Source organism: Pongo pygmaeus, chromosome 12 (genome assembly GCF_028885625.2).
Source record: "Pongo pygmaeus isolate AG05252 chromosome 12, NHGRI_mPonPyg2-v2.0_pri, whole genome shotgun sequence".
NCBI lineage: Eukaryota > Metazoa > Chordata > Mammalia > Primates > Hominidae > Pongo > Pongo pygmaeus.
Genome location: NC_072385.2, coordinates 85,990,536 through 86,017,284, shown reverse-complemented (window position 1 = coordinate 86,017,284; position 26,749 = coordinate 85,990,536). Strand labels below are relative to the sequence as shown.

General features: G+C 44.3%; 1 protein-coding gene and 1 pseudogene across 1 annotated transcript in view; both read left to right on the top strand.

Annotated features, from left to right (window-relative positions):
* Positions 1 to 19,381, top strand: part of MSH2 (mutS homolog 2) — a 307,179-nt gene extending 287,798 nt beyond the window's left edge. The window contains exon 17 of the mRNA XM_054475081.2: positions 17,728 to 19,381. Coding sequence (XP_054331056.1) covers positions 17,728 to 17,849 — 122 coding nt within the window. The 3' untranslated portion in view covers positions 17,850 to 19,381. The remainder of the gene's footprint in view (positions 1 to 17,727) is intronic.
* LOC129030140 (nucleoside diphosphate kinase B-like) lies at positions 15,047 to 15,615 on the top strand (annotated as a pseudogene).
* Positions 19,382 to 26,749: the final 7,368 nt, after the last annotated feature.

The following is a 26,749-nucleotide window of genomic DNA, read 5'->3' as shown; positions in this document are numbered from 1 at the left end:
CTTTGTTTTTGAGCGCCCACCTCTGCAGAGGAAATGCCTCTTTGGGAGCATTTCCCATGCTATAGGGGAGGGACTTCCAAACTGAATTACTCTCCTTTTCCTCAGCAAAAACGCATTTTCATACCTCATACCTTTTCTTTTCAAAAATCCATCCTACTTTTCTTACCAAATACGCACAGAGGTGTTTTTGCTTTTTTTTTTAAATAATACAATTTTTCAGTGTGGCACAGGACATGTTTGCTAACCAAATATCATTCATTCCTCTATAGTAAGTGAACAATAGATAAGTATATACTTATGTGAGGCAATTAATGTTTCAGTATATCTCCTCGTTTGGAAATAATCTATGAATGCAATGAATATCCATCATTTAACTTAGCAAAACTCTAAGGGTGAAAGATACCAGAGAGAGTTGTAGAATTATTATACTTATCATCATTTTTTGAGACAGGGTCTTGCTCTGTCACCAAGGGTGGAGTGCAGTGGCACGATTACAGCTCACTGCAGTCTTGACCTCCCAGGCTCAAGTGATCCTCCTATCACAGCCTCCTGAGTAGCTGGGACCACAGGTGCATGACACCACGCCCAGCTAACTAATTTGTTTGTAGACACAGGGTCTCACTGTGTTGCCCAGGCAGTCTCAAACTCCTGGGCTCAAGCAATCCTCCCACCTTGGCCTCCTAAAGTGCTGGAATTACAAGCATGAGGTATGAGCCTGGAGAATTATTTTTAAATAAACATATTACAAAACATAATGATTGGTGAAAAGATAAACAGATGTGAGATAGAAGCTTATAAATTAACTCAGTTGTTTTCAAACAATCTTGCTTGGATTAATCATAAAAATTCCATGAGACATAAACAGCTAGCCATCATCTTAAATTATTTTCTTGCTGATAAATTTTGTAACATAAAAACAACAGGAACGGCTGGGCGCGGTGGCTCGCGCTTATAATCCCAGCACTTCAGGAGGCTGAGGCGGGTGTATCACCTGAGGTCAAGAGTTTGAGACCAGCCTGGCCAACATGATAAAACCCCGTCTCTGCTAAAAATATAAAAATTAGCCGGGCGTGGTGGCTTGTGCCTGTAATCCCAGCTACTCAGGAGACTGAGGCAGGAGAATTGCTTGAATCTGGGAGACGGAGGTTGCAGTGAGCTGAGATTGCGCCACTGCACTCCAGCCTGGGCAACAAAAGTGAAACTTTGTCTCAAAAAAAAAAAAAAAAAAAAAAAGATGTGATTGACCAAAAAAAAAAAATTTGGTTATTTCTGTGACATACAAAAATTTAACATAATAATCATTATAATCAATAACATTTACTAAGACATATCAGAATTTTAGGAATCTCACGCAATTTTGGAACATATATTAACAACACATTTATACAAATAGAACTCAGAGAAAGTTAAACACCATTTCTTACTTGACAATGCTTCCTGTGTGATATTTACATACAAAATAAACTTAATGTGTCTCTCTTAAACTTCCAGCGGCTCTTTTTGGAACTTGAAATTTAATTTTAGGAAGTTTGTTAAATATGAAAGGTTTAAAACATTTTATCAAAATAGGATCACAGGTCACTGTAAAATAATAATCATTCATTGAGCCACAGTGACCATTCAAAGATTTCAAAAAGCAAAAACTTTACTCTTTGATAGAGAAGAGACTCATTTTCCCAACAATCAAAAGACCTAATAAAGACAGCATGAGGCAAACAAAGTCTGTCTCTCCCTCTCCCCTCATTTTTTTCAGTATACTTAAAAGTAAACAAAAATCTATTATTATCCCTTATTAATACTAGATGAAAATCTTATTCAAAATTCTACCTTTGCATCAGTGTATTACTAATGCCAAAGCTAATTTTAACAAAACCTTATACAAATTCACCCAACTTCAATCAGTTTGACCATACACAATAAGAGTTCCATAAACCTTTTAGAACCTCTTACAATTTTTTTCATTCTCTTTCTTTTAGCTTTTTATATGCATTCCATTTTATCTATCATTCCTTTTATTTCTTAAATTTCTTTTTATTTATGTATTTATTTACGTATTGAGACAGAGTCTCTCTCTCTGTTACTCAGACTGGAGTGCAGTGGTACAATCTCAGCTCACTGCAGCCTCAGCCTTCTGGGCTCAGGTGATCCTCCCATCTCAGCCTCCTGAGTAGCTGGGACTATAGGCATGTGGCGCCATGCCTGGCTCATTTTCTGTAGAGAGGGGGTTTTGCCATGTTGCCCATGGCTGGATATCTGTTTTTTTTGTTTTGTTTTGTTTTTTTTGAGACAGAGTCTTGCTCTGTCGCCCAGGCTGGAGTACAGTGGTGTGATCTCAGCTCGCTACAACCTCTGCCTCCCGTGTTCAATTGATTCTCCTGCCTCAGCCTCCCTAGCAGCTGGGATTACAGGTGCCCACCACCAAGCCCAGCTAATTTGTGTATTTTTAGTAGAGATGGGGTTTTGCCATATTGGCTGGGCTGGTCTTGAAATCTTTATCTCAGTTAATCCACCAACCTCGGCCTCCCAAAGTGCTGGGATTACAGGCGTGAGCCACCACACCTGACCCTAAATTTTTTTCTCTTTTTGAGACAGGGTCTCACTCTGTTGCCCAGGCTGAGTGCAGTGGTGTGATCGCAGTTCACTGCAGCCTTGACCTCCCAGGTTCAATTGATCCTCCCACCTCAGCCTTCCAAGTAGCTGGGACTACAGGCATGTACCACCAAGCCCAGCTAAAAATATGTATTATTTAATTTGTCTCAGCAAAACTCTTAAGGGTATTGAGTTACCAAAAAGATTTTAGAAACTTTTTTTAAACTCTTTCTTTCTCTCTCTCTATAGGAGACAGGAGTCTCACTTTGTTGCCTAAGCTGGACTAAAACTCCTGGAGTCAAATGATCCTCCCACCTCAGCCTCCTGAGTAGCTGAAACTACAGGCGTATGCCACCACACTTGCCTCTGAGAAACCTTTTTAAGAAAACACATTATAAAACGTAACTATTATTAAAACTTCACTGTAGGCCAGGCAAGGTGGTTCATGCCTATAATCCCAACACATTGGGAGGCTAAGGCAGGAGGATTGCTTGAGCCCCGGAGGTTAAGGCTGTAGTAAGGTATGTTCATACCACCGCACTCCAGCCTGGGCAACAAAGCAAGACCTTGTCTCAAAAAAAGAAAGTCCATTTGTAAACTTTTATCTCATTTACATTTATTTATTCTTAACAATTGTGTTTGAAAAATTGTATGAGACATGAAACAAATCTAGTCATTATCTCAAGTTAAATTTTTTATTAACTATTTTTATGTTAGGCAAGTATCAAAAAAGCAAGAACTTTGAAGTTAAATACATGTATAGTTTGCTGATAACTCAAAAGACATAGTTCTTTTTTTTATTAAACCAAAAATATTAAACTAGTCCTTGGCCGGGCGCAGTGGCTCACGCCTGTAATCCCAACACTTTGGAAGGCTGAGGTGGATGGATCACTTGAGGTTAGGAATTTGAGACCAGCCTGGCCAACATGGTGAAACCCTGTCTCTACTAAAAATACAAAAAATTAGCTGGGCGTGACGGTGCACCCCTGTAATCCCAGCTACTCGGGAGGCTGAGGCAGGAGAATTCCTTGAATCCAGGAAGCAAAGGTTGCAGTGAGCACTGCACTCCAGTCTGGGTGACAGAGCAAGACTTGGTCTAAAAAAAAAAAATTAAATATAAACCAAAAGACTGCTAAAGTCACATTAACTTGTGTCTTGTGAAAGGGTCATATATGCAAAGTGACCTTGATAAGCAGAAGGAGCCAGGAAACTGAAGAAGAAGGCAGACAAGTCCAGCTTGTCATCATAGAGGTGGTTTTATTGGGGAACTTACAGACAGAAGCGTGGTCTTGGGCAACCACAAGACAGTTAGATCGACCAGGAGTGGTGACTCACACCTGTAATTCCAGCACTTCAGGAGGCCAAGATGGGTGGATCGCTTGAGCCCAGGAGTCCAAGCCTGGGCGACAGAGCGAGACTCCAACTCAAAAAAAAAAAAAAAAAAAGAGGGAAGAGGGCCAACAGAGCATTTGCAGTTTTTAGGGCCCAGTAATAAAATATATGAAAGGCAGGCACAGCGGGAAAACAGAACATCTAGATCTTTAAAAATCAAAGATTCCGGATGGGCACGGTGGCTCACGCCTGTAATCCCACACTTTGGGAGGCCGAGGTGGGTGGATCACGAGGTCAGGAGTTCGAGACCAGCCTGGCCAAGATGGTGAAACCCTGTCTCTACTAACAATACAAAAATTAGTCGGGCGCAGTGGCAGGAGCCTGTAATCCTAGCTACTCGGGAGGCTGAGGGAGGAGAATCGCTTAAACCCAGGGGGCGGAGGTTGCAGTGAGCTGACATCTCCCCACTGCACTCCAGCCTGGGCAACAGAGTGATACTCTTGTCTCAAAAAAAAAAAAAAGAAAAGAAAAAAAAAATCAAAGATTCCACTTTTACACTGAAACCCAGGACCCTAAAAAGAGGAAAATACCACAGAAGGAGGCTGCACAACACTTCCACAGTGCACCTCACTACAAAGATATTCCCCCGAAGCTGGTGAGTGACCCACTGCCAATCAGCCCACTTTGTGACCAGCCCACCTCCCATGGGAATCTCGTCCGTTGGTGGTGAGTGCTCTTACAGTCTCTAAGTGTTCAAACCATGCCTTTCTTAAGTAAACGTGAAAAGAAGCAAGTAGCCCCCTGCAGTAATAACCATTCATTACAACCGTTATCAGCCACCTCTAAAACTGCAGCTTTCATCAGCAACTAGCCAGCCATCACACACGCAAAGGTCAAGTTCTTTCTCACAGTGCAGTTTACTCCCTGGTACCCCCAAAAGCCAAGGAGAGAGGGGGCCCAGAAGAGGGTTGCCCTTTTCACACTTGAATGCAAAGGCTTTTATAAGAAACCTATGAGGGCTAGGCATCTCATTTGCATAAGGTGTGAATTTCTGGTAGCTCCACCCCATCCTCTTAATGTGCACCTGGGCCCTTAGCTTGCGTTACTCCATATTGCTTTATTCCCCTTACTGCGCATGTGTCAGGGGATGGAATTTTCCATTGCAGGCATGTCTGCAAGGGCAAGTCACCTGTGTAGCCTTTCATATCTATGTGGCAGTGGGCATGTCTTAGGGAAGCCCCTCTGTACGAGTTCCCTTATCTGTGCCTGCAGCATGATTTTTTTTTTTTTTTTTTTTTTTTGAGACGGAGTCTCACTCTGTCACCCAGGCTGGAGCGCAGTGGCATGGTCTCGGCTCACTGCAAACCCGCCTCCTGGGTTCACACCATTCTCCTGCCTCAATCTCCCAAGTAGCTGGGACTACAGGCACCCACCACCACGCCCGGCTAATTTTTTTTTTTTTTTGTATTTTTAGTAGAGATGGGGTTTCACCATGTTAGCCAGGATGGTCTGGATCTCCTGACCTGGTGATCCGCCCGCCTGTGCCTCCCAAAGTGTTGGGATTACAGGCGTGAGCCACCGCGCCCAGCCTCCAGCATGATTTTTTTAGGCCGTTCTTTTGTTTGAAAGAATTCAACTAAGGATCCACTCTGCCTGCCTGACCGGTTTCTTCCTTTCTTCTCTCTCATCGGGTCCCGAGTTCCCATGACTGCAGCTTCCAGAAGAGCAGAGCTTTGGTATCCTACTCACAGCGCCAAAACTGCAGAGACCAAGGTAAAACTTGCCCTTTACCCTCTGAAGGTTTGCTGAAAAATCAACTAACAATAGCAGATTAATTGGAGAAAAGGAATACAAATTTATTAACGTGCATATGGGAGAGAACCACAGAGTGATTATCCCTACCATGCAATGGGGTTCTGAAGCTTGTATGTCATCTTGAGGTTCCAGAAATAATGGGGGCTTTGGTTGTGGCAAAACAGGTTCTGGGAGGGGGAGGAGGCCTGACTAGCAAAGGTGGTCTTATTATGCAGATGAAACCTCACAGGTAGCAGTCCGCAGAATAGATGAGAAATGTTTCTTTTGAAACCACCTTTGCAAAAATTCTAACAGTGAGAAGATTATGACAGTGAAAGAGATCTGACCTAACCAACCCCATCTTGCCTCTAACCTTCAAACTGCCTTTAATCATTCCTGGACTTAGACCAACCTAACTTTGGGAGACATTTAGTTTATAGTTTAAATGATAATAACCCTTACCCAAAACTAAATCACCTTTGTTAATGAGAGACTACCAGGTTAGGAGGATGTGAGCAGACTGAATTCTGATAAGGTGTAAACATAAACAATTACCAGCCATTATGCTGGAGGTCATAAGATTTGCAACTCTCCCAGTTACTCCTGCAGATAACATCACTATTACTTTTAATCGCAAAAACTGCAATTACTTTTGCACCAACCTAATAGAACCTAAGATTGGTCTTTTGTTGTTGTTGTTTTGTTTTTGTTTTTGAGACAGAGTTTCGCTCATGTTGCCCAGGCTGGAGTGCAATGGTGCGATCTCGGCTCACCACAAACTCCGCCTTCCAGGTTCAAGTCATTTTCCTGCCTCAGCCTCCCGAGTAGCTGGGATTACAGGCATGTGCCACCACGCCCGGCTAATTTTGTATTTTTAGTAGGCTAATACTAATTTTAGTATTTTGGTCAGGCTGGTCTCGAATTCCTGACCTCAGGTGATCCGCCCACCTTGGCCTCCCAAAGTGCTGGGATTACAGGCATGGGCCACTGCGCACAGCCAAGATTGATCTTTTGAGATATCTTTTCAGGTTTTTGCATTTCTGACTAACGATGAACCAATGGCTCCACTGAGACCTGCTGATCTCTGCCACCTGGTCATATGGCCCCACCCAAAAATAGGCTCCCTGGCCTGCCAAACTATCCTTAGAAACCCTAACCTCTGAATTTTTCAGGGAGATTGATTTGAGTAATAATTCAGTCTTCCACGTGGTGTGACCAGCCTTGTATCTATTAAACTCTTTCTTTATTGCAATGCTGTGGTCTCAGTGAATTGGTTTTGCCTGTGCAGTGGGCAGGAAGAACCCATCAGGTGGTTACACTTTCAGACTTTTAAAGGTGTCAGACTGAAACTGTTGTACTTGAGCGAGTTAGAGAAAACGCCACACTTTGAGACGAATGAAGAGTCTGTTTATTTAGTCAGCGGCCAAGAGACGGCTAACGCTCAAAGTTCTCTAGGCCCCAAAGAAGGGGCTAGATTTTCTTTATACTTTGGTTTAGAAAGGGGAGGGGGGGTCTAGTTAAAACAATCTTACAGAAGTAAATTAGGCAAAAAAGTTAAAAGGATAAATGGTTACAGGAAAGTAAACAGTTCCAGGTGCAGGGGCTTTAAGACTATTACAAGGTGATAGACGCAGGGCTTCGGGCATTATCAATCGGACAAATTCCTGGGAACTGCAGATATAGCTCGCCACAGTATCTTATCAGTTAATTGCATTCTTGGATGTTCTGGGAGTCAGCTTGCACAAGTTAAGTCCTTGAGGAAGGGGCTGCCAGTGAAAGAGCCAAGATGGAGTCTGTCTGGCTCTCTTAGCTAAGCGAGAGTCAATTCAGGTGGAAACAAGGCTAGGTGATTAAAGGAAAGGGAGAGTCTAAAAACAGGGTTAGTAAAAACAAGGTTAGGCATTACAAAACTGCCTTTGCAAAAATCATAACTGAGGAGATTATGACAGTGAAAAAGATCAGACCTCACTGATTCCACATTGCTTCTAGCCTCTAAGCTGTCTGTTCATTCCTGGGTGTAGGCTGAACTAGTCTTGGGAAGGAATTTAGTTTATAGTTTAAACTCTGAACCAATAAAATTGACAACAGCCCTTTCTGGAAAAAAAACCCTTTCTTGCGTGGAGACCAGTCTGTCTTTGTAGGACTAACTTTCATGCATGTCCGTGTGAAGAGACCACTAAACAGGCTTTGTGTGAGCAATAAAGCTTTTAATCACCTGGGTGCAGGCAGGCTGAGTCCGAAAAGAGTCATCGAAAGGAGATGGGGTGGGGCCGTTTTATAGGATTTGGGTAGGTAAAGGAAAAAGGGGGTTGTTCTCTGGTGGGCAGGAGTAGGGGTCACAAGGTACTCAGTGGAGGAGCTTTTTAGCCAGGATGAGCCAGGAGAAGGAATTTCACAAGACAACGTCATCAGTTAAGACAGGAACAGGCCATTTTCACTTCTTTTGTGGTGGAATGTCATCAGTTAAGGCAGGAACCGGCCATCTGGATGTGTACGTGCAGGTCACGGGATATAATGGCTTAGCTTGGGCTCAGAGGCCTGACACTAACAAATTAGCCACAAGATTAGAAATTATGATTTAGGAGCCATGCAGTCTCAGGCTGGAAGAGTCTGAACCTCCCCAAATTGCTTCTGGGAATAAGATCACTGTTGCAAAACCTAAGATAAGTGTTTGAGATATTTTGCAGACCCTGCATTCCAATGCAGCAGATGACATCACCCAGACTGCTAACGTGGCTCAACCAGTCCTGTGATCCCATCCAGGAACAGAAGTCAGCAAGAACTCACTTCAACCCCCTGTAATTTTATCTTCAATCCGACCAATCAGCACTCCCTACTTCCTGAGTCCATCCATACCTGCCAAATAATCCTTAAAAACGCTGATACCTGAATGCTCAGGGAGACTGATTTGAGTAATAATAAAACTCCAGTCTCCCACACAGTCTCCCAGGCTGTGCATGAATTACTCTTTCGCCATTGCAATTCCCCTGTCTTGATAAATTCGCTCTGTCTAGGCAGTGAACAAGGTGAACCCACTGGGTGGTTACAAGACTCTCAGTTAATCTTTCCTAGATTCAGAGAAGGGAAGGCTTTAGAGGAAAGAGAAAATGCAGAGAAAAATGGCTGCATTAACGCAGATTTTCTCTACAGATGCAAATCTTCCGCACAAAAGACAGCTTTGCAGGGCTACTTCTGTTTGCAGGCCCTCTGAACAGCCATCTCAAAACATGTCAAAGAAGTATATCTTGGGGTGAGATATTTTAATTTCCTTCCTATACATGGGAAATAGCCCGGAGAAAATGTGTAACTCTCCAAGAGGTAGCTTAGAATTCAGGCTTATATTGCATCTTCAGCTAAAAATCAAAGGAAAAAGAGTATGGGGGATGCTGGTTATAAGGATATGACCAGGAAAAGCATGGTAAACAAGATTAAAGTTTATTGTGCAGATTTAATTTGGTGCCTTCTCCATTGAAAAGAGTTTCCTATGATTTAGTTACCCTTCTCTTCCTGGTGCAGAGAGGGAGACACCCTTACAAATGGAGATTTTCTTTATAGATGTAAATTTCCCTTACAAAAGGGTAACTTCTACTCTGTTTTTAGAGCTTCTCCTGTGTCTGCTGTTTCTCAAAATAATCAGCTCAAAATAGCCTTTATGCCAAAGAGGCATATTTTGGGGTGGCACATTCTGGTCTCCTACACTACCCATTTAAATATTGTCCTTTACCTCCCATTATAGCCTTCATTTTTTGTATTAAATATATTTACTTTTATGGAGATAGTAGATGGTATAAATTTTCTCTTTTTACTTGACAGAATAAACCTTGCCAACCTTACTGAGAAAGTATACTTCTCAAAAAGTTAAAAAAAATGTATCTCATGCAAATAAAAAAAAGAGCACATGTCAAATGTTTAGTTAACTCATTAATGAAGGAACCAGCAAAATGGTAAGGCTAGTTCAAAGAGAATTAAAGAGAGTGAAGCCTTTATAGCGGCTCAAAGAAAAAATGTTTGCAAAAGTTTGCCAATTTAGCTACAAAACTGGATAATTTTTTTTCTTTTTGAAACTGAGTTTCACTCTGTCACCCAGGCTGGAGTGCAGTGGTGCAATCTCGGCTCACTGCAAACTCTGCCTCCTGGGTTCAGGCGATTCTCCGGCATCAGCCTCCCAAGTAGCTGAGATTACAGGCACCCACCACCATGCCCAGCAGATTTTTGTATTTTTAGTAGAGACGGGTTTTCACCATGTTTGCTAGGCTGGTCTCAAACTACCAATCTCAGGTGATCCGTCCCACCTTCGCCTCCCAAAGTGCTGGGATTATAGGCGTGGGCCACTGTGCCCAGTGAAAACTGGTTTATATTCTACATTAACTGTCACCATTGGGATTGTCTTCTCTAAAGGACAGAAATAATCAGCATCTCTGTAGAACAAAATTAATTTAAATTCCTACTCATTTTCTACCAGTTAGTCTTCTAGTTAAATACTGTACTCAATAGAGTAGCAATTCAAATGAAGGCACACACCCCTAGCTGATCAGATAATTCTTGGTTACGTTTACTAGACAAAGCCCAGCAGCACCCTGCGAAGAAAGGTAGTAATCCTTTTTCCCTATTTCCAAGTTTTGGAAATCTTTCCTTAATGTGCTTTTGGTCACCTAACGGTATTGAGTTTTCTTTGTATCTTTCTTTCTTTGTTTTGTTTAATTTTTAAATTTTACTGATCCACCCCAAAACTTTAGAACTATTCACTCTAGGAAATGTTTTACATAAAATTTTATTGAAGAAAAATTAAAGTAGCTGGGCATGGTGGTACATACCTGTAATCCTAGCTATTTGGGAAGCTGAGGCAGGAGGATAACTTGAGCCCAGGAGGATAACTTGAGCCCAGGAGTTTGAGACCAGACTGAACAATAGAGGGACCATGTCTAAAAAAAAAGGAGAGGGAAGAAACATCAAATAAAAATGTTTACAAGAGGCATTTTCTTTTTTTTCCTTTTTTTGAGACAAGGTCTTGCTCTGTCACCCAGGCTGGAGTGCAGTGGCTTGACGCCAGCTCACTGCAACCTCCGCCTTCTGGGTTCCATGCCTGGCTAATTTTTTTGTACTTTTTTTGGTAGAGATGGGGTTTCACCATGTTGGCCAGGCCGGTCTTGAACTCCTGGCCTCAAGTGATCCACCCACCTCAGCCTCCCAAATTGCTGGGGTTACAGGCGTAAGCCACCACGCCTGGCCTTCAAGAGGCATTTTCTACTCATTCAATATGAAAAATAGCTTTATTGTATCTCTTGGAAACAGTATATGTTCTCACAACTTTTATAACCTCCCTTTTAGAGTAGAGAAATATTAAGGGGAAAATTGACTCTCTTTTTAATCGCTGAACCTATTTAAGAAGGACTTTCTAGGCCAGGCACAGTGGCTCACGCCTGTAATCCCAGCACTTTGGAAGGCTGAGGCAGGCGGATCATGAGGTCAGGAGATCGAGACTGTCCTGGCTAACATGGTGAAACCCCGTCTCTACTAAAAATACAAAAAATTAGCCAGGCGTGGTGGTGGACGCCTATAGTCCCAGTTATTCTGGAGGCTGAGGCAGGAGAATGGCGTTAACCCAGGAGGCAGAGCTTGCAGTGAGCCAAGATGGCGCCACTGTACTCCAGCCTGGGCGACAGAGCGATACTCCGTCTCAAAAAAGAAAAAAAAAAAAAGACTTTCTAGTCTCCTTCCTGGATTGAGATCTCCAGGCCCCAGTTTATCCTGCTAAGGCAGCTGATACTGACTTATACACTAACTTAAGGGATTTACTGGCAAAACCTCAAAAGAATTGGGGTCCCAGAGGGTCATGATGGGGTAATATTTGGGGGCAAGTGGGAGAAGGGCCCAGAAAAGAAGGCAGGGTTTGGGGCATTGTAATTCTGCAGAGACCCATGCCAAAAGTCCGAGAGTGCTCAGGTGAGATCCTTAAGATAGTAGGGGTAAACTTAACTTTTGAAAACATGGAGCTTTCAAAGCAGCCAATTGGGCTTAGAGAATTTAAAAGGAAAGCATTTCCCTTAAGGACCTAGTCCTTTCTAGATAACTGAGGGTAGGGGATAAAATGTCACAGGAGTCCGTCCTCCGCCTCCAAGTCATTATGGGTCCAAGTGGCTGTTGTGCTAATGGCGCAGTCTACCAAATAAATGTTTTTTCCCTCGTGAATGGCATATGTGCCCTCTGAAAATAATGCTTCTATCCATAAGAGTGGCTAGTGGTGGGGATTTTAGATACTACATCAAACCAGTGGTACTGATATTACTGGGTGGTATAGTGGGTGGCCTATCACTACCAGTTCCTATTGTAGCACCAAAATGCCACCCCAAAACATGACTGTAGGAGACCAGAATATGCCACACCAAAATGCGTCTCTTTGACATAAGGACTATTTTGAGCTGATATTTTTGAGAAACAGCAGACACAGGAAAAGGTCTGAAAACAGTAAAAATTGTTCTTTTGTAAGGGAAATTTACATCTATAAAGGAAATCTCCATTTCTAATGCTGTCTCCTCTCTGTACCAGGAAGAGAAAGATGACTAAATTACAAGAAATTCTTATTGTAACTGAGCAGCTTAGTGGCTTAGCCTTAAACTTTTTTTTCTTTAAAACTTTTTTTTCAGCTGGGTGCAGAGGCTCACACCTGTAATCCCAGCACTTTGGGAGGCTGAGGCGGGTGGGTCACCTGAGGTCAGGAGTTTGAGACCAGTCTGGCCAACATGGTGAAACCCCATCTCTACTAAAAATACAAAAATTAGCTAGGTGTGGTGGTAGGCGCCTGTAGTGCCAGCTACTTCTCCAGCTACTGAGGCAGGAGAATCGCTTGAATCCAAGAGGCATAGGTTGCAGTGAGCCGAGCGCGCCACCGCACTCCAGCCTGGGCAACAGAGTGAGACTCCATGTCAGAAAAAACAAACAAACAAAGTTTTTGTCAAAGATAAACATCAAGACATTTCTCAAAATAAAACTCTGTGTAAAAAAAAAAAGACAAATTTTTTTCTTTAAAACGTTTTTTCCGGCCAGGCGCAGTGGCTCATGCCTGTAATCCCAGCACTTTGGGAGGCCAAGGTGGGCCGATCACTTGAGGTTAGGAGTTCAAGACCAGCCTGGCTAACATGGTGAAACGTGTCTCTACTAAAAATACAAAAACTAGCCAGGCGTGGTGGTGCACGCCTGTAATCCCAGCTACTCGGGAGGCTGAGGCAGGAGAATCACTTGAAACCAGGAGACGAAGTTTGCAGCAAGCTGAGATGATGCCACTGCACTCCAGCCTGGGCAACAGAGCGAGATTCTGTCTCAAAAAAATAAATAAATAAGAAATAAAACATTTTTTCCTTTTCCATTTGCTCCTCTCCCCGCCCTACCCAATTTCAAGATGTAGCTCTGAGATAAACTTTACAGCCTCAGAATGTTCCATACTCACTTATCTGGTCATATATTTCCTTAAACGCTTCAGGGGTCAGATCCTGATACGGACCTGACACCTCCAGAAGTCTCTCTCTAACAAAAGATGACTTCAAGGCTGGAACCTACTCCTGGCTACTAGATTGACTGCGATTAATTTATAACCTGCTAGGACCCACGATGGCACCAGCCTCTTCACCAGAGGGAACAACATCAAGATGAGCCGTGGGAGCAAATCACACAGCATGGCACCTCCCAGTCCTCCTGCCTCTTCTGCATTCCAAACCCGCTCTTTAAAAACCTGGGCATTCCCTCCACAAATTGAAGAGTGGAATTTTTTTTCACCTGCTCTTCCTCTTGCTGGCACAGATGATAAAGTCTTGCTCTCTTTCTATCACATATTATTATTTTGGCTTCTTTCTACAAGCAAGGAGCAGCAGACACTTTTACATTATCATTGGTGAAGGCACTGAGTTAAATCTGCACAACAAATCTTACTCTTGCCTGTAATCCCAGCACTTTGGAAAGCCAAGGCGGGTGGATCACCTGAGGTCAGGAGTTCGAGACCAGCCTGGCCAACGTGGTAAAACCCATCTCTACTAAAAATACAAAAAATTGGCCAGGTGTGGTGGTGGGGGCCTGTAATACCAGCTACTCGAGAGGCTGAGGCAGGAGAATAGCTTGAACCCGGGAGGCGGAGGTTGCAGTGACCCGAGATCATACCACTGCACTCCAGCCTGGGCAACAAGAGCAAAACTCTGTCTCAAAAAAAAACACAAATCTTACTCTTGTTTACCATACTTTTCCTGGTCATCTTGCCATAACCAGTCATCAACAGATGATAGTACTTAAGTTTGAATTCTAAATCACCTCTTAGAGATTTCATCATTTTTCTGGGTGTCTCCCATGTATACCTGATATGTACGTGTTAATAAACTTCTGTTTGTTTTTCTCTTATTAGTCTGTCTTTTGTTATAGGAGGCTCCAGCTGAAAACTCAGAAAGGGTAGAGGAAATATTTTTTTCCTACATTATGCTGTCCAGTAAGATAGCCACTCACCACATGTGGCTGTTGAGTGCTTGGAATATACAAAGTGTAAAATATAGATCAGATTTAAAAGCCTTACTGTGGAAAAAAAAGTAAAATATCTCATCAATAACTTTATATTGATCATATGTTAAAATGACATTTTGGATATACCAAGTTAAATATATTATTATTATTATTATTATTATTTTTGAGACGGAGTTTTACTCTGTCTCCCAGGCTGGAGTGCAATGGTGCAATCTTGGCTCACTGCAACCTCTGCCTCCTGGGTTCAAGTGATTCTCCTGCCTCAGCCTCCCAAGTAGCTGGGATTAGAGGCACCTGCCACTGTGCCCAGGTAATTTTTTTTGTACTTTTTAGCAGAGACGGGGTTTCACCATGTTGGCTAGGCTGGTCTCGAACTCATGACCTCAGGTGATCCACCCACCTCGGCCTCCCAGAGTGCTAGGATTACAGGTATGAGTCACCAGGCCCAGCCAATATATTATTAAAAATAATTTCTTGCCGGGCATGTTGGCTCATGCCTATAATCCCAGCATTTTGGGAGACTGAGGTGGGCAGATCACCTGAGGTCAGGAGTTTGAGACCAGCCTGGCCAACATAGTGAAACCCCGAATGTACTAAAAATACAAAAAATCAGCTGGGTTTGGTGGCGCGTGCCTGTAATCCCAGCTACTCGGGAGGCTAAGGCAGGAGAATTGCTTGAATCTGGGAGACAGAGGTTGCAGTGGGCCGAGATAGTGCCACTGCACTCCAGCCTTAGCAACAAGAGCACAACTCCATCTCAAAATAATAATAATAATTTCTTGGCTCCAAGTCTTGGCTCCCACACCACCTGACACTGTCAGATCCTCAGGCCATGGCCAACACTGAGGGCATCATTATCAAGCCGAGTGGTGTTCAGCACAGCCTGGTGGGTGAAATCATCAAATACTCTGAGCAGAAGGGATTCTACCTGGTGACCATGAAGTTCCTTCGGGCCTCTGAGGAACCCCTGAAGTAGCACTACACTAACCTGAAAGAGCACCCATTCTTCCCGGACTTTTCTGAGCACAAGGTCCGTTTTGTGGATGGGCTGTCTTTCCCCCTCAGGTCTGAGTGCTCAAGCAGATCGTGGTGTATTCATCAGTGTATCCCAGTGCCTGGCACATATTAGGCTCTCAATATAAGTGAAGTACATGAACTCAGGGCAGGTTGTGGCCATGGTCCTGGAGGGGCCGAATGCGGCAAAGACAGGGCAAAGGATGCTTGGGGAGACCGATCCAGTGGGCTCTATGCTAGGGACTATTATTCGCAGGGACTTCTGCGCTAAAATAGGCGGGAATGTCATTGGTGGCAGTGATTCAGTACAAAGTGCTGGAAAAGAAATGGCTTAAAGAAGAACTGGTTGACTACAAGTCTTGTGCCTATGACTGGATCTATGAATAAAAGGAGGTCAAAGCAGCAGTCTGCTTCGACGCCGTTCCTGTGTCCCTAGACACAGCTCTTCATCCCATTGACTTGGAGGCAATAGGATCAATCTTCTTTACTAATAAAACTTACTTTGTTTCTTTCTACTTTTAAAAATGTGTGTACTGGAAATGTTAAAATGACACAAGTGGCTGGCATTACCTTCCTGTTGGACGGTGCTGGACCACTATCATTTGCTGGCTTCCCACAGCTCCTAAGGTGCAGCAACTCCCAAGCCTGTCATTTCTCCCACCTGCCTTGACAGCCTCATCTGGCACTCATTTGTAGGATGGATGTCTGTTGTCCCAGGTAGTGGTTACTCCATTCATCTCCATCCATGCTCTGTGCGATCAGTGATACGGGAACACACTGTGGAATTGGGGAATCAGGGACTTGACATTTAGTCCCAACATTGCCACTAACTTGCTATGGGACCAGGCAAGTCCCTTAACCAACCCCCACCCCTCCCTGCTGTCTCACCTTCCCCACTTGAATTAAATAGCCTGAGTGAGACCAACTCCAATATCCCTTCCTGCTCTAGAGGTTCTGTTTGTTTTTCCCTTTTTTTTTTTTTTTTTTTTTGACAGGGTCTTGCTCTGTTACCCAGGTTGGAGGGCAGTGGTGCCATCTCAGCTCACTGCAACCTCTGCCTCCTGGGCTCAAGCAATTTTCCTGCCTTAACCTCCCAAGTAGCTGGGACCACAGGCATGTGCCACCACACCTAGCTAATTTTTGTATTTGTTGTAAAGATGGGGTTTCACCATGTTGCCCAGGCTAGTCTTGAACTCCTGAGCTCAAGCAATCCGCCCACCTCCATGAGCCACCACACCCAGCCTAGAGGTTCTGTTTCTTTACAGGAGCCTCGGGCCATGTATGTTCTGCTTGGGGATAAAAGGAGAAAAAGGAACTCTTAGAATTATTGTTGGGGCTGGGCTCAGTGGCTCACACCTGTAATCCCAACACTTTGGAGGCTGAGGTGGGCATATCATCTGAGGTCAGGAGTTCAAGACCAGTCCAGCCAACACGGTGAAACCCGCCTCTACTAAAAATACAAAAATAAGCCAGGCATGGTGGCAGGCACCTGCAATTCCAGCTACTTGGGAGGCTGAAGCACGAGAACCACTTCAACCTGGGAGCCAGGAGTTGCAGTGTGCTGAGCTTGCACTGTTGCAGTGAGCCAAGATCATGTCACTGCACCCCAGCCTGGGTGACAGAGCAAGACTCTGTCTCAAAAAAAAAAAAAAGTTATTCTTGGCTGGGCACGGTGGCTCATGCTTATAATCCCAGCACTTTGAGGGGCCAAGGTGGGAGGATTGCTTGAGCCCAGGAGTTTGAGACAAGCTTGGACAATATAGCAAGACCCCATCTCTACTTTGTATTATATAATATTTAAAAATAAAAATAATAAAATTATGGTTGTTATTTGGTGACCTGTATCCTTCGTCTAGATAAGCGACTGGAGGAGGTACACCAGGCCTGTCTTTTTGACCCTGGGCCCGAATGGTGACTTTTAGCCTTGCTGCATTTCACCCAGGCAAAGTAGGTCCTGCTGCCAGGCTTTTGCCCCCATCAGTCCCTCTCTATCAACATCCAGCCAATTTATATTGAGTGCCTAATATGTGTGAGGCACTGGGATACACTGATGAATACACCACGATCTGCTTGAGCACTCAGACCTGAGGGGAAAAGGCAGTCCATCCACAGACAACCGTAATGCAAGGTGGACCTTGTGCTCAGAAAGCTGTGCCTGGGGGGCTGGGGGTCAGGGAAGGTTTCCTGGGGGAGGGCCACCTGTGCTGAGTTTCGTGGGGTAGGTGGGAGTCAGCCAGCTGAAGAGAAGTGGGAGAGGGAAGGCATTCCAGGCAGTGGCAACAGCTTGAGCAAAGACACAGAAGCAAGGCACAGCTTGGTGTGGGCCGGAATTCTAAGTCCTCTAGTGTTGTTGGAGCTTAAAATTCAGTGGTAGGAGAGGAAGCTGGAGAGGTGGGCAGGAGGCTCTGCTTCAGGGCAGCACTTAGAATTCCTGAGGACATCCAGGCCCACTGCCTGGTTCATTTTCCCTACCTCTTGCCTTCTTTTTTCCTGGTTTAGGAAAGATACAAAATTCTTGTGTGCAGCCTCTTTTGGACTCCAGCTCTTGTTCTCTCGCTGAATCCCACTGCCACCCCTTCAAGTCATCAGCTGTGATTCACCTGTGGGTTTCTGAAGGCTAGAAGCTTCCACAGTGAGCCAGGAAACAAGTTCTGATTGGCTGGGAACAGACCCCTGCTCCAAGATTCAGGGCTGGCAGTATTCCTTCTGTTCTGGTGGCTGGTGGCTCAATCCTCATTGCTTTCCTCTGGACTTGTAAGTTATTCCAACAAATCCCAGCTGCTCTGCAGTGAAATGTTCCAAATAATTAATATTTCTGCAGGAATTACCTTGTAAAAGATATGTGCTTTTAAGCATTTGGTTATTGTGCAAATGTTTTTGACTGCCTTTTGTGGCCAATTTTCTCCTTCAGCGGGCTCATGTATAATTTTAGATAAAAGTACAAGGAAATTATGATTCCATAATCATAAGTCTACTTTCAGCAATACACGTATCTTCAGAGAATCCCAGCCTCCCTGCAGCATCCTCCTGGTGCACAGAAAAACTGCTGAATTCTGGCAAGATACCCAAAGGATTCTGACAGGTGGCCATCTCAGGCCGGAGATATGCCCAACCAACTGGAAAAGCAGAGACAGCCATGGACAGATCTGCTGATGCTAAAGTGTACAGACAGCTGAGGTGCAACCCGTATAATCACCCAGATGTTATTAGGCCATGATCATTCTGTAGTAAGCTACCTCCCTTCTGTGTTTCCTCTCACCTGAGAGCCTACTGTGGGCACTTCCAAGGCCCCACTGTGTCCAAATCACACCACCACCAAAGCTCACAGAAACACGCTGGTAGATTTCTCCTCTTTGGTGGTTTCCCATGACCAGCCAAGGGAAATACCCAACAATCATTCTCAGAGTGCACAGATTTGCCTTCAGTTTTTTTGGTTATATTGTCATTATTATTTTCTTTGTCCAGTGGGAGAGTTAAGGGGCCTGCTATGGACTGAACTCTGTCCCCCTCAAATTCATATGTTGAAGCCCCAACCTTCAACGTGACTATATTTGAAAACAGTCCCTTCATGGAGGTAAAGTTAAATGAGATCATAAGAGTGGGGCCCTTGTTCGATAGAATTGGTGTCCTTACAAGAAGAGCAAGAGGCTGAGTGCAGTGGCTCAAGCCTATAATCCCAGCACTTTGGGAAGCTGAGGCAGGAGGTACCCTTGGGCCCAGGAGTTCAAGACCAGCCTGGGCAACATAACAAGACCCTATCTCTACGGAAAAAAATTAAAAATTAACCAGGTGTGATGGCGTGTGCTTGTGGTACCAGCTACTCAGGAGGCTGAGATGGGTGGATGGCTTGAGCCTGGGAGGTCAAGGTTGCAGTGAGCTGTGATAGCACTGCACTCCAGCCTGGGTAACAGAGCAAGACCCTGTCCTTCCCCACACCGCCCCAACTCCCCAAAAAGAGGAAGAGATACTAGAGCGCACTCTCTCAATCTCTCTCTCTCTCTTCCACGTGAGGACACAGGAAAAAAAAAAAAAAATAAGCCCATCTGCAAGGCAGGAAGACAGCCTTCAACAGCAACGAAATCAGTCAGCACCTTGGTTTGGACTGCTCGGTCTCCAGAACGAGGGAAAATAAAATAAATGTCTGTAGAATTAAGCTACCCAGTCTATGATGTTTCATTACAGCAGCCCAAGCAGATGAATACAGGGCTATTCATTCCTTCCCCACTTATTGAGCATCTTCTATGAGGCATTCTGATGGTTAATTTTATGTCAACTTGACTGGGCTGAGGGATGCCCAGATGACTGGTAAAACATTATTTCTGGGTGTGTCTGTAGGTATTTCTGTGAAAGATGAGCATTTAATCAGTAGACTAAGTAAAGATCTGTCCTCACTAATGAGGTTAGGCATCATCCAATTCATAGGGAGCCTAAATAAAACAAAAAGTTGGCAAAAAAAGTGAATTTGTTCTCTTGTCTGGGGCTCAGACATCCATCTTCTCCTGCCCTTGGATAATGGAGCTCCTGGCTATTGGGACTTACACCAGGCCCAAGAGATGAGAAGCCCCATCCTTCCCCACTGTCTTTATATCCCCAAACTCCTGGCCAGTGTGCAACAGTGTGGCATAGACTACTCTATTCCTTGCTTTAACAATCGAGTTTACTGCAGAGGTGTAAAATATTCATGCTGAGAAAGGCCTGGGAAGCTTCAGTGAATGCTTCCCAGGGGTCTGGCTGTGCCAGAGGCTTGAAGTCAGGGAGAAAATGAACTGCCTCCTCCTCCTTCTGTGAAGCAATGCTGGGGGAAGGACATAGTTCTCAAGAGAACCATGCTCTGAGCAGTGGTTCCCAAAGGAGGGTTTAGGAAAAAGCCGAGTCGGGACCCTGGGGAGAGACTGTGGCCCCTACTAGAGGGGTCGTCCGAGGCCACATTTCTATGATGACCTGGAGAATCCAGGAGATCAGTGGGAAGGGAGCTGCCTCCAGAGGGATTCACCTGCCACCTGAACCAGAAGGAGGCAAAGATGAAGCAGTGGGGAGGCCCTTCTTGGCTGGTAAATCCTCTTGGGTCAGGCACTTGTAGGAGCAGCCCTGTGGGATGGAATTGAACTCATTACTTTTACAACATGCCAAGGACAGGGCCGGGTGCTGGAGATACAACCAGGAATAAAGTGCAGCACGTGTTCTCCACAGTTAAGTTAAAAGCACAGACTCGAACAGACAAAATACAACTTGGCTTAGTAGTGGAAGAGCACACTGCACCAAACTGGTTGTCCAGCAAGAGAGGACTGAATTAATAACCTGTGATCTGTCTATACAGAGGAATACCAAGAAACTGTTGAAAAAAATAAGGCATTGCTTATTTTATGATCTGAAATGATGCACAAGAAATATGAAGTAGAAAAGCAATGGAAGCTTCCAGATAGCTGAATTCCTAGAGGGTGGCAAGCCAGAGAGGGCGAGGAAGCTCTGCACCTCTTTCCTCATATATGCCCTGTGCATTTCTTCATCTAAAACTTTAAGGACAAAGCAAAAAAACTGCCTGACTTCTTGGCTGACAATTTGGGCTGGATACTGGTTTCTTCTTATTATAATAATTATTGCTTTATAAATTCAGGTATATAAGTCCAGGCGCAGTGGTTCACACCCATAATCCCAGCACTTTGGGAGGCTGAGGCAGGTGGATCACTTGAACTCAGGAGTTCGAGACTAGCCTGGCCTAACATGACAAAACCCCATCTCTACAAGAAATACAAAAATTAGTTGGGCATGGTGACACACACCTGTAGTCCCAGCTACTTGGGAGGCTGAGGTGGGAGAATTGCTTGAGCCCAGGAGGTTGAGGTTGCAGTAAGTTGAGATTGTGCCACAGCACTCCAGCCTGGGCAACACAGCGAAACCTTGTCTCAAAAAAAAAAAAAAAAAATCGGGTATATTAAAAATTTTTTTAAAACCTAGGCCTGATGTAGTGGCTCACACATGTAATCCCAGCACTTTGGGAGGCTGAGGTGGGAGAATAGCTTGAGCCCAGGAGTTCAAGACCAGCCTGGGAAACATAGTGAGACCCTGTCTCTACAAAAGAAACAATTTTTTTAATTAGCTGGGCATGGTGGTAAGCACGTGGTCCCAGTTACTCAGGAAGCTGAGGTGGGAGGATGGTTTGAGCCCAGGAGGTCAAGGATGTAGTGAGACAGGATTGTGCCACTGCACTCCAGCCTAGGTGACAGAGCAAGACCCTATCTCAAAAAATAAATATATATATATAAAATAAAAATTTAAAAATAAGAAAATCTAAAAAGCAAAACATAAAAACAATATACACAACAGTTTCTAGGATGGAAAATTCACTGGGTTTCCCAGGTCAAAACTAATCTACAGCAGCCGGGCATGGTGGGTCACACCTGTAATCCCAGCACTTTGGGAGGCCAAGGTGGGCAGATCACGAGGTCAGGAGTTTGAGACCAGCCTGGCCAACATGGTGAAACCCCATCTCTACTAAAAATATAAAAATTAGCTGGGCGTGGTGGTGCATGCCTGTAATCCCAGCTACTGGGGAGGCTGAGGCAGGAGAATGGCTTATACCCAGGAGATAGGTGAACCAAGATCATGCGACTGCACTCCGGCCTGGGTGACAGAGTAAGACTCCATCTCAAAAAAAAAAACAAAACTAATCTACAATTGGTGGGCAAGTAGGAAGCACTTGCCTCCAGGGTGCAGGTGGACCAAGGTTAGTGGGTGGGAGTACAGAGGGAATCAAGGCATTGGGAACCAACTTAGCAGCAGGACATGTGATGCCTAGGTTGCATGGTATCTATGTCAGGAGGGTCATGGGAAACAACTATTTGGGGTGCAGGTGGGCCAGGGCTGGTAGATGGATATACAGACGGAGTCAAGACACCATGAGCCCACTGGCTGTCAGGGCAGTCTGAGGCCTAGGATGCATGGCCTCCACTTTGGAAGGACTGCAGTGAGTGAGATGGTTACCAGGCTGGAGCCAGCAAGCTCACTGAGGAACTTTGTGCATTGGACACGTGGTTGTCAGTCATGCAACAAGAGCAAACTAACATACGGGCAAAAATGGAAGCACTGGAGGCCAGCAGAGTGGCACACACCTATAATCTCAGTGACTCGGGAGGCTGAAGCAGGAGGATCCCTCAAGGCCAGGAGTTTGAGACCTGCCCAAACAACACAGTGGGATTCTGTCTCTAAAGTAAAAAGTAAAAAAAGACCGAGCACGGTGGCTCATGTCTATAATCCCAGCACTCTGGGAGGCCGAGGCAGGTGGATCATCTGAGGTCAGGAGTTCAAGACCAGCCTGACCAACATGATGAAACCCCGTCTCTACTAAAAATACAAAATTAGCCAGAAGTGGTGGCACATGCTTGTAATCTCAGCTGCTTGGGAGGCTGAAGGCTGAGGCTGGAGAATCGCTGGAACCCCAGAAGCAGAGATTGCAGTGAGTAAAGATCACGCCATGGCACTCCAGCCTGGGCAACAAGAGCAAAACTCCATCTCAAAAAAAAAAAAAAAAAAAAAAAAAAAAAAGGTTAAAAAAAATATATAGCCGGGCATAGGGTTGCACGCCTGTAGTCCTAGCTACCAAGGATGCTGAGGCAGGAGAATCCTTTGAGCCTAGAAGCTTAAGGTTGCAGTAAGCTATGATTGGACCACTGCACTCTAACCTGGGTGACAGAGCAAGACCCTATCTCTAAGTGAATAAAAAAGAAACATTGGAACCAGGAGAAAGCCAATTGTTCCTACAAAGTCCCTCTAGCCTCCTCTTCTAACAAAAACTAACATTGTTATCATTGCAAAAGAGAAATGCTTAAAAGATCCAGTTCGTTATCATAGAGGCAGATCGTGAAAGGTTGATTTAGCACTTAGACACAATAAATTGATAACTAACTAGCACAGCAGTCAAGGACTTTAAAATAGCTATTATGGCTGGGCATGGTGGCTCACACCTGTAATCCCAGCACTTTGGGAGGCCGAGGCGGGCTGATCGCCTGAGGTCAGGAGTTGAAGGCCAGCCTGGCCAACATAGTGAAACCCCATCTCTACCAAAAAATACAAAAATTAGCCAGGCATGGTGGCGCGCACCTGTAGTCCCAGCTACTTGGGAGGCTGAGGCACGAGAATCGCTTAAACCTGGAAGGCAGAGGTTGCGGTGAGTCCAGCCTGGGCGACAGAGTGAGACTCTGTCTCAAAAAAAGAAAAGAAAAAAGAAAAAAAAAAACAGCTATTATGAATATTTTCAGAGATGTAAAGGAAATGGCAATTACAATGACTAAGCAAATGGAGAATCTTAGCAGAGAAATGAAAACTATAAAAAAGGACCAAAGAGAATTAGGTTTCTAGATGGGAATAGTCAGTTGATTTTTGACAAAGGATTCAGAGCAATTCAATAAGGAAAGAAAAGTTTTCAACACATTGTACTGAAACAACTGGACAAACATATGGGGAAAAAATGGACTTACCACCACATATAGAAATTAATTTAAGATGGTTCATGAATGTAGACAGAAAAGCTTAAAACTATAAAGCTTCTAGAATAAAATATAGGAGAATATCATAATCTTAGGCTAGACAAATATTTCTTAGGACTCAGAAAGGAGTAACCAGGCCAGGTGTGGTGGCTCACACCTGTAATCCCTGTACTTTGGGAGGCCAAGTTGGGAGGATTGCTAGAACCCAGGAGTTCAAGACCAGCCTGGGCAACATACTGAGATCCCATCTCATTTAAAAAAAAGGGACGGTGGGGAGTAACCATAAAGAAAGTTGATAAATTTGACTTCATCAAAATTAAAAACTTCAGTTCATCAAAAGACATCAAGAAAATGAAAAGAGCTGGGCATGGTGGCTCACACCTGTAATCTCAACGTATTGGGAAGCCAAGGCAGGAGGATCACATAAGGCCAGGAGTTTGAGACCATCCTGGGCAACATAGTGAGATCCTCGTCTCTATAGAATTTTTTTTATTTTTTTTTAGACGGAATCTCACTCTGTTGCCCCGGCTGGAATGCAGTGGCAAGATGTCGACTCACTGCAACCTCCACCTCCCGGGTTCAAGCAATTCTCCTGCCTCAGCCTCCCGAGTAGCTGGGATTACGGGGGCCCAACACCATGCCCAGCTAATTTTTGTATTTTTAGTAGAGATGGGGTTTCACCATCTTGGCCAGACTGGTCTTGAACCCCTGACCTCATGATCCACCCGCCTCGGCCTCCCAAGGTGCTAGGATTACAGGCGTGAGCCACCGTGCCCAGCTGAAATTTTTTTTTTAATTAGCCAGGAGTGGTGGTATGTGCCTGTAGTTCTAGCTACTTGGGAGGCTGAGGTGGGAGGATTGCTTGAGCTCAGGAGTTTGAGGCTGCAGTGAGCTATGATCACACCATCACACTCCAACCCGGGTGACAGAGTAGGACCTTGTCTCTAAAACTAAATAAATTAATTAAAATTAAAATTAAAAATTTTTTTAAAAGAAAATGGAAACATAAGCCATAGGCTAGGATTTGCCTAAATCCCATTCCATATTTGTAACTCATATTTCTGACAAATGACTTGTATCCAGATTATGTAAAGAATTCATACAGCAATTTTAAAGAAACAACACAATAAAAATAGTGAAAAGACTTGAACAGACACTTCACAAAGAAAGTGGGCTGGGCATGATGACACATACCTGTAATCCCAGCACTTCAGGAGGCTAAGGTGGGCTGATAGCTTGAGCTCAGGAGTTCAAGACCAGCCTGGGCAATGTGGCGAAACCCTGTCTCAACTAAAAAAATACAAAAATTAGGCGTAGTGGCACACACCTGTAATCCCAGCTACTCAGGGCTGAGGCATGAGAATTGCTTGAACCGAGGAGGCAAAGGTTGCAGTGAGCCTAGATTGTGCCATTGCACTCTATCCTGGGCAACACAGTCTCAAAAAAAAAGGGATATGCAGATGACCAGTAAGTGCATGAAAAGCTATATGTTACTCCTCAGACAAATACACATTAAAACCGCAATGAACTATATACCATTTTGCACTGCTATAATGACTAAAATTCAAAAGACAGACGATAACAAACGTTAGCAAAGATGTACAGCAGTTGGAATTCTCATAAAATGCTCATAAAAATGTAAAATGACACAACCACTTTGGAAAACAGTTTGGCAATTTCTTATAAAGTTAGGCAGTTAAACATACACCTACTCTATGACCTAGCATTTCCACTCTTAAATATTTACCAAGATAAATGAAACTATCCACAAAAATACTTGTGTCCAAATGTTCATAGTAACCTTATTTCTACTAGCCCAAACTGGGAAACAACCCAACTGTCCTTAAACAGACGAATTGTGATACAAATTGTGATATATCCATACAATGGGGTCTAACTCAACATTAAAATGGAAAAAAAATTTGGCCAGGCCCAATGGCTTGTGCTACTTGGCCAAGAAAGTTCTATATCTTGATTGAGGTTGTGGGCAGCAAGCCATCCAGGTGCCAAGGCAAGAGACCGAGGGCATGAGCTGTTCCAGTATAATAAAATATATAAAACAAAAAGAGTTATACTAGATCTAGATCATAGACATGATTATATATAAATATCATTAATCATTAGTTTGTAGCAATTACTCTTTATTCCAATATTATAATAATCCTTGCTCTATAATCATAACCTAGGAAAAACCAGGCCATACAAAGATAGGAGCTGAGGGGACATAGTGAGAAGTGACCAGAAGACAAGAGTGTGAGCCTTCTGTTATGCCCGGACACGGCCACCAGAGGCCTCCTTGGCCTAGCGGTAATGCCAGCGTCTGGGAAGACGCCCATTGCCAAGCAGACCGTGGTCTAGCGGTAGCGTCAGTGCCAAGGAAAAACATCTGCTACTTTGCAGACCAGGAAAGGGAGTCTCCCTTTCCCCGGGGGAGTTTAGAGAAGACTCTACTCCTCCACCTCTTGTAGAGGGCCGATGTCAGGCCCACCCACAGTTATCCGGAGGCCTAGCCATCCCCCTGTGATGCTGTGCTTCAGTGGTCACGCTCCTAGTCCGCTTTCATGTTCCATCCTGTACACCTGGCTCTGCCTTTTAGATAGCAGTAGCAAAATTAGTGAAAGTACTAAAAGTCTCTGATATGCAGAAATAATGGCGTAAGCTGTCTCTCTCTCTCTCTCTCTCTCTCTCTCTCTCTCTGCCTCGGCTGCCTGACAGGGAAGGGCCCCCTGTCCAGTGGACATGTGACCCACATGACCTTACCTATCATTGGAGATGGCTCACACTCCTTACCCTGCCCCTTTGTCTTGTATCCAATAAATATCAGTGCAGCCTGGCATTCGGGGCCACTACCAGTCTCCGCGTCTTGGTGGTAGTGGTCCCCCGGGCCCAGCTGTCTTGTCTTTTATCTCTTTGTCTTGTGTCTTTATTTTTACAATCTCTCATTTCCGCACATGGGAAGAAAAAACCACAGACCCTGTGGGGCTGGACCCTACAGAGGTGATGGTTAGATGGGAATATGCATTTGTCATAACTCATTA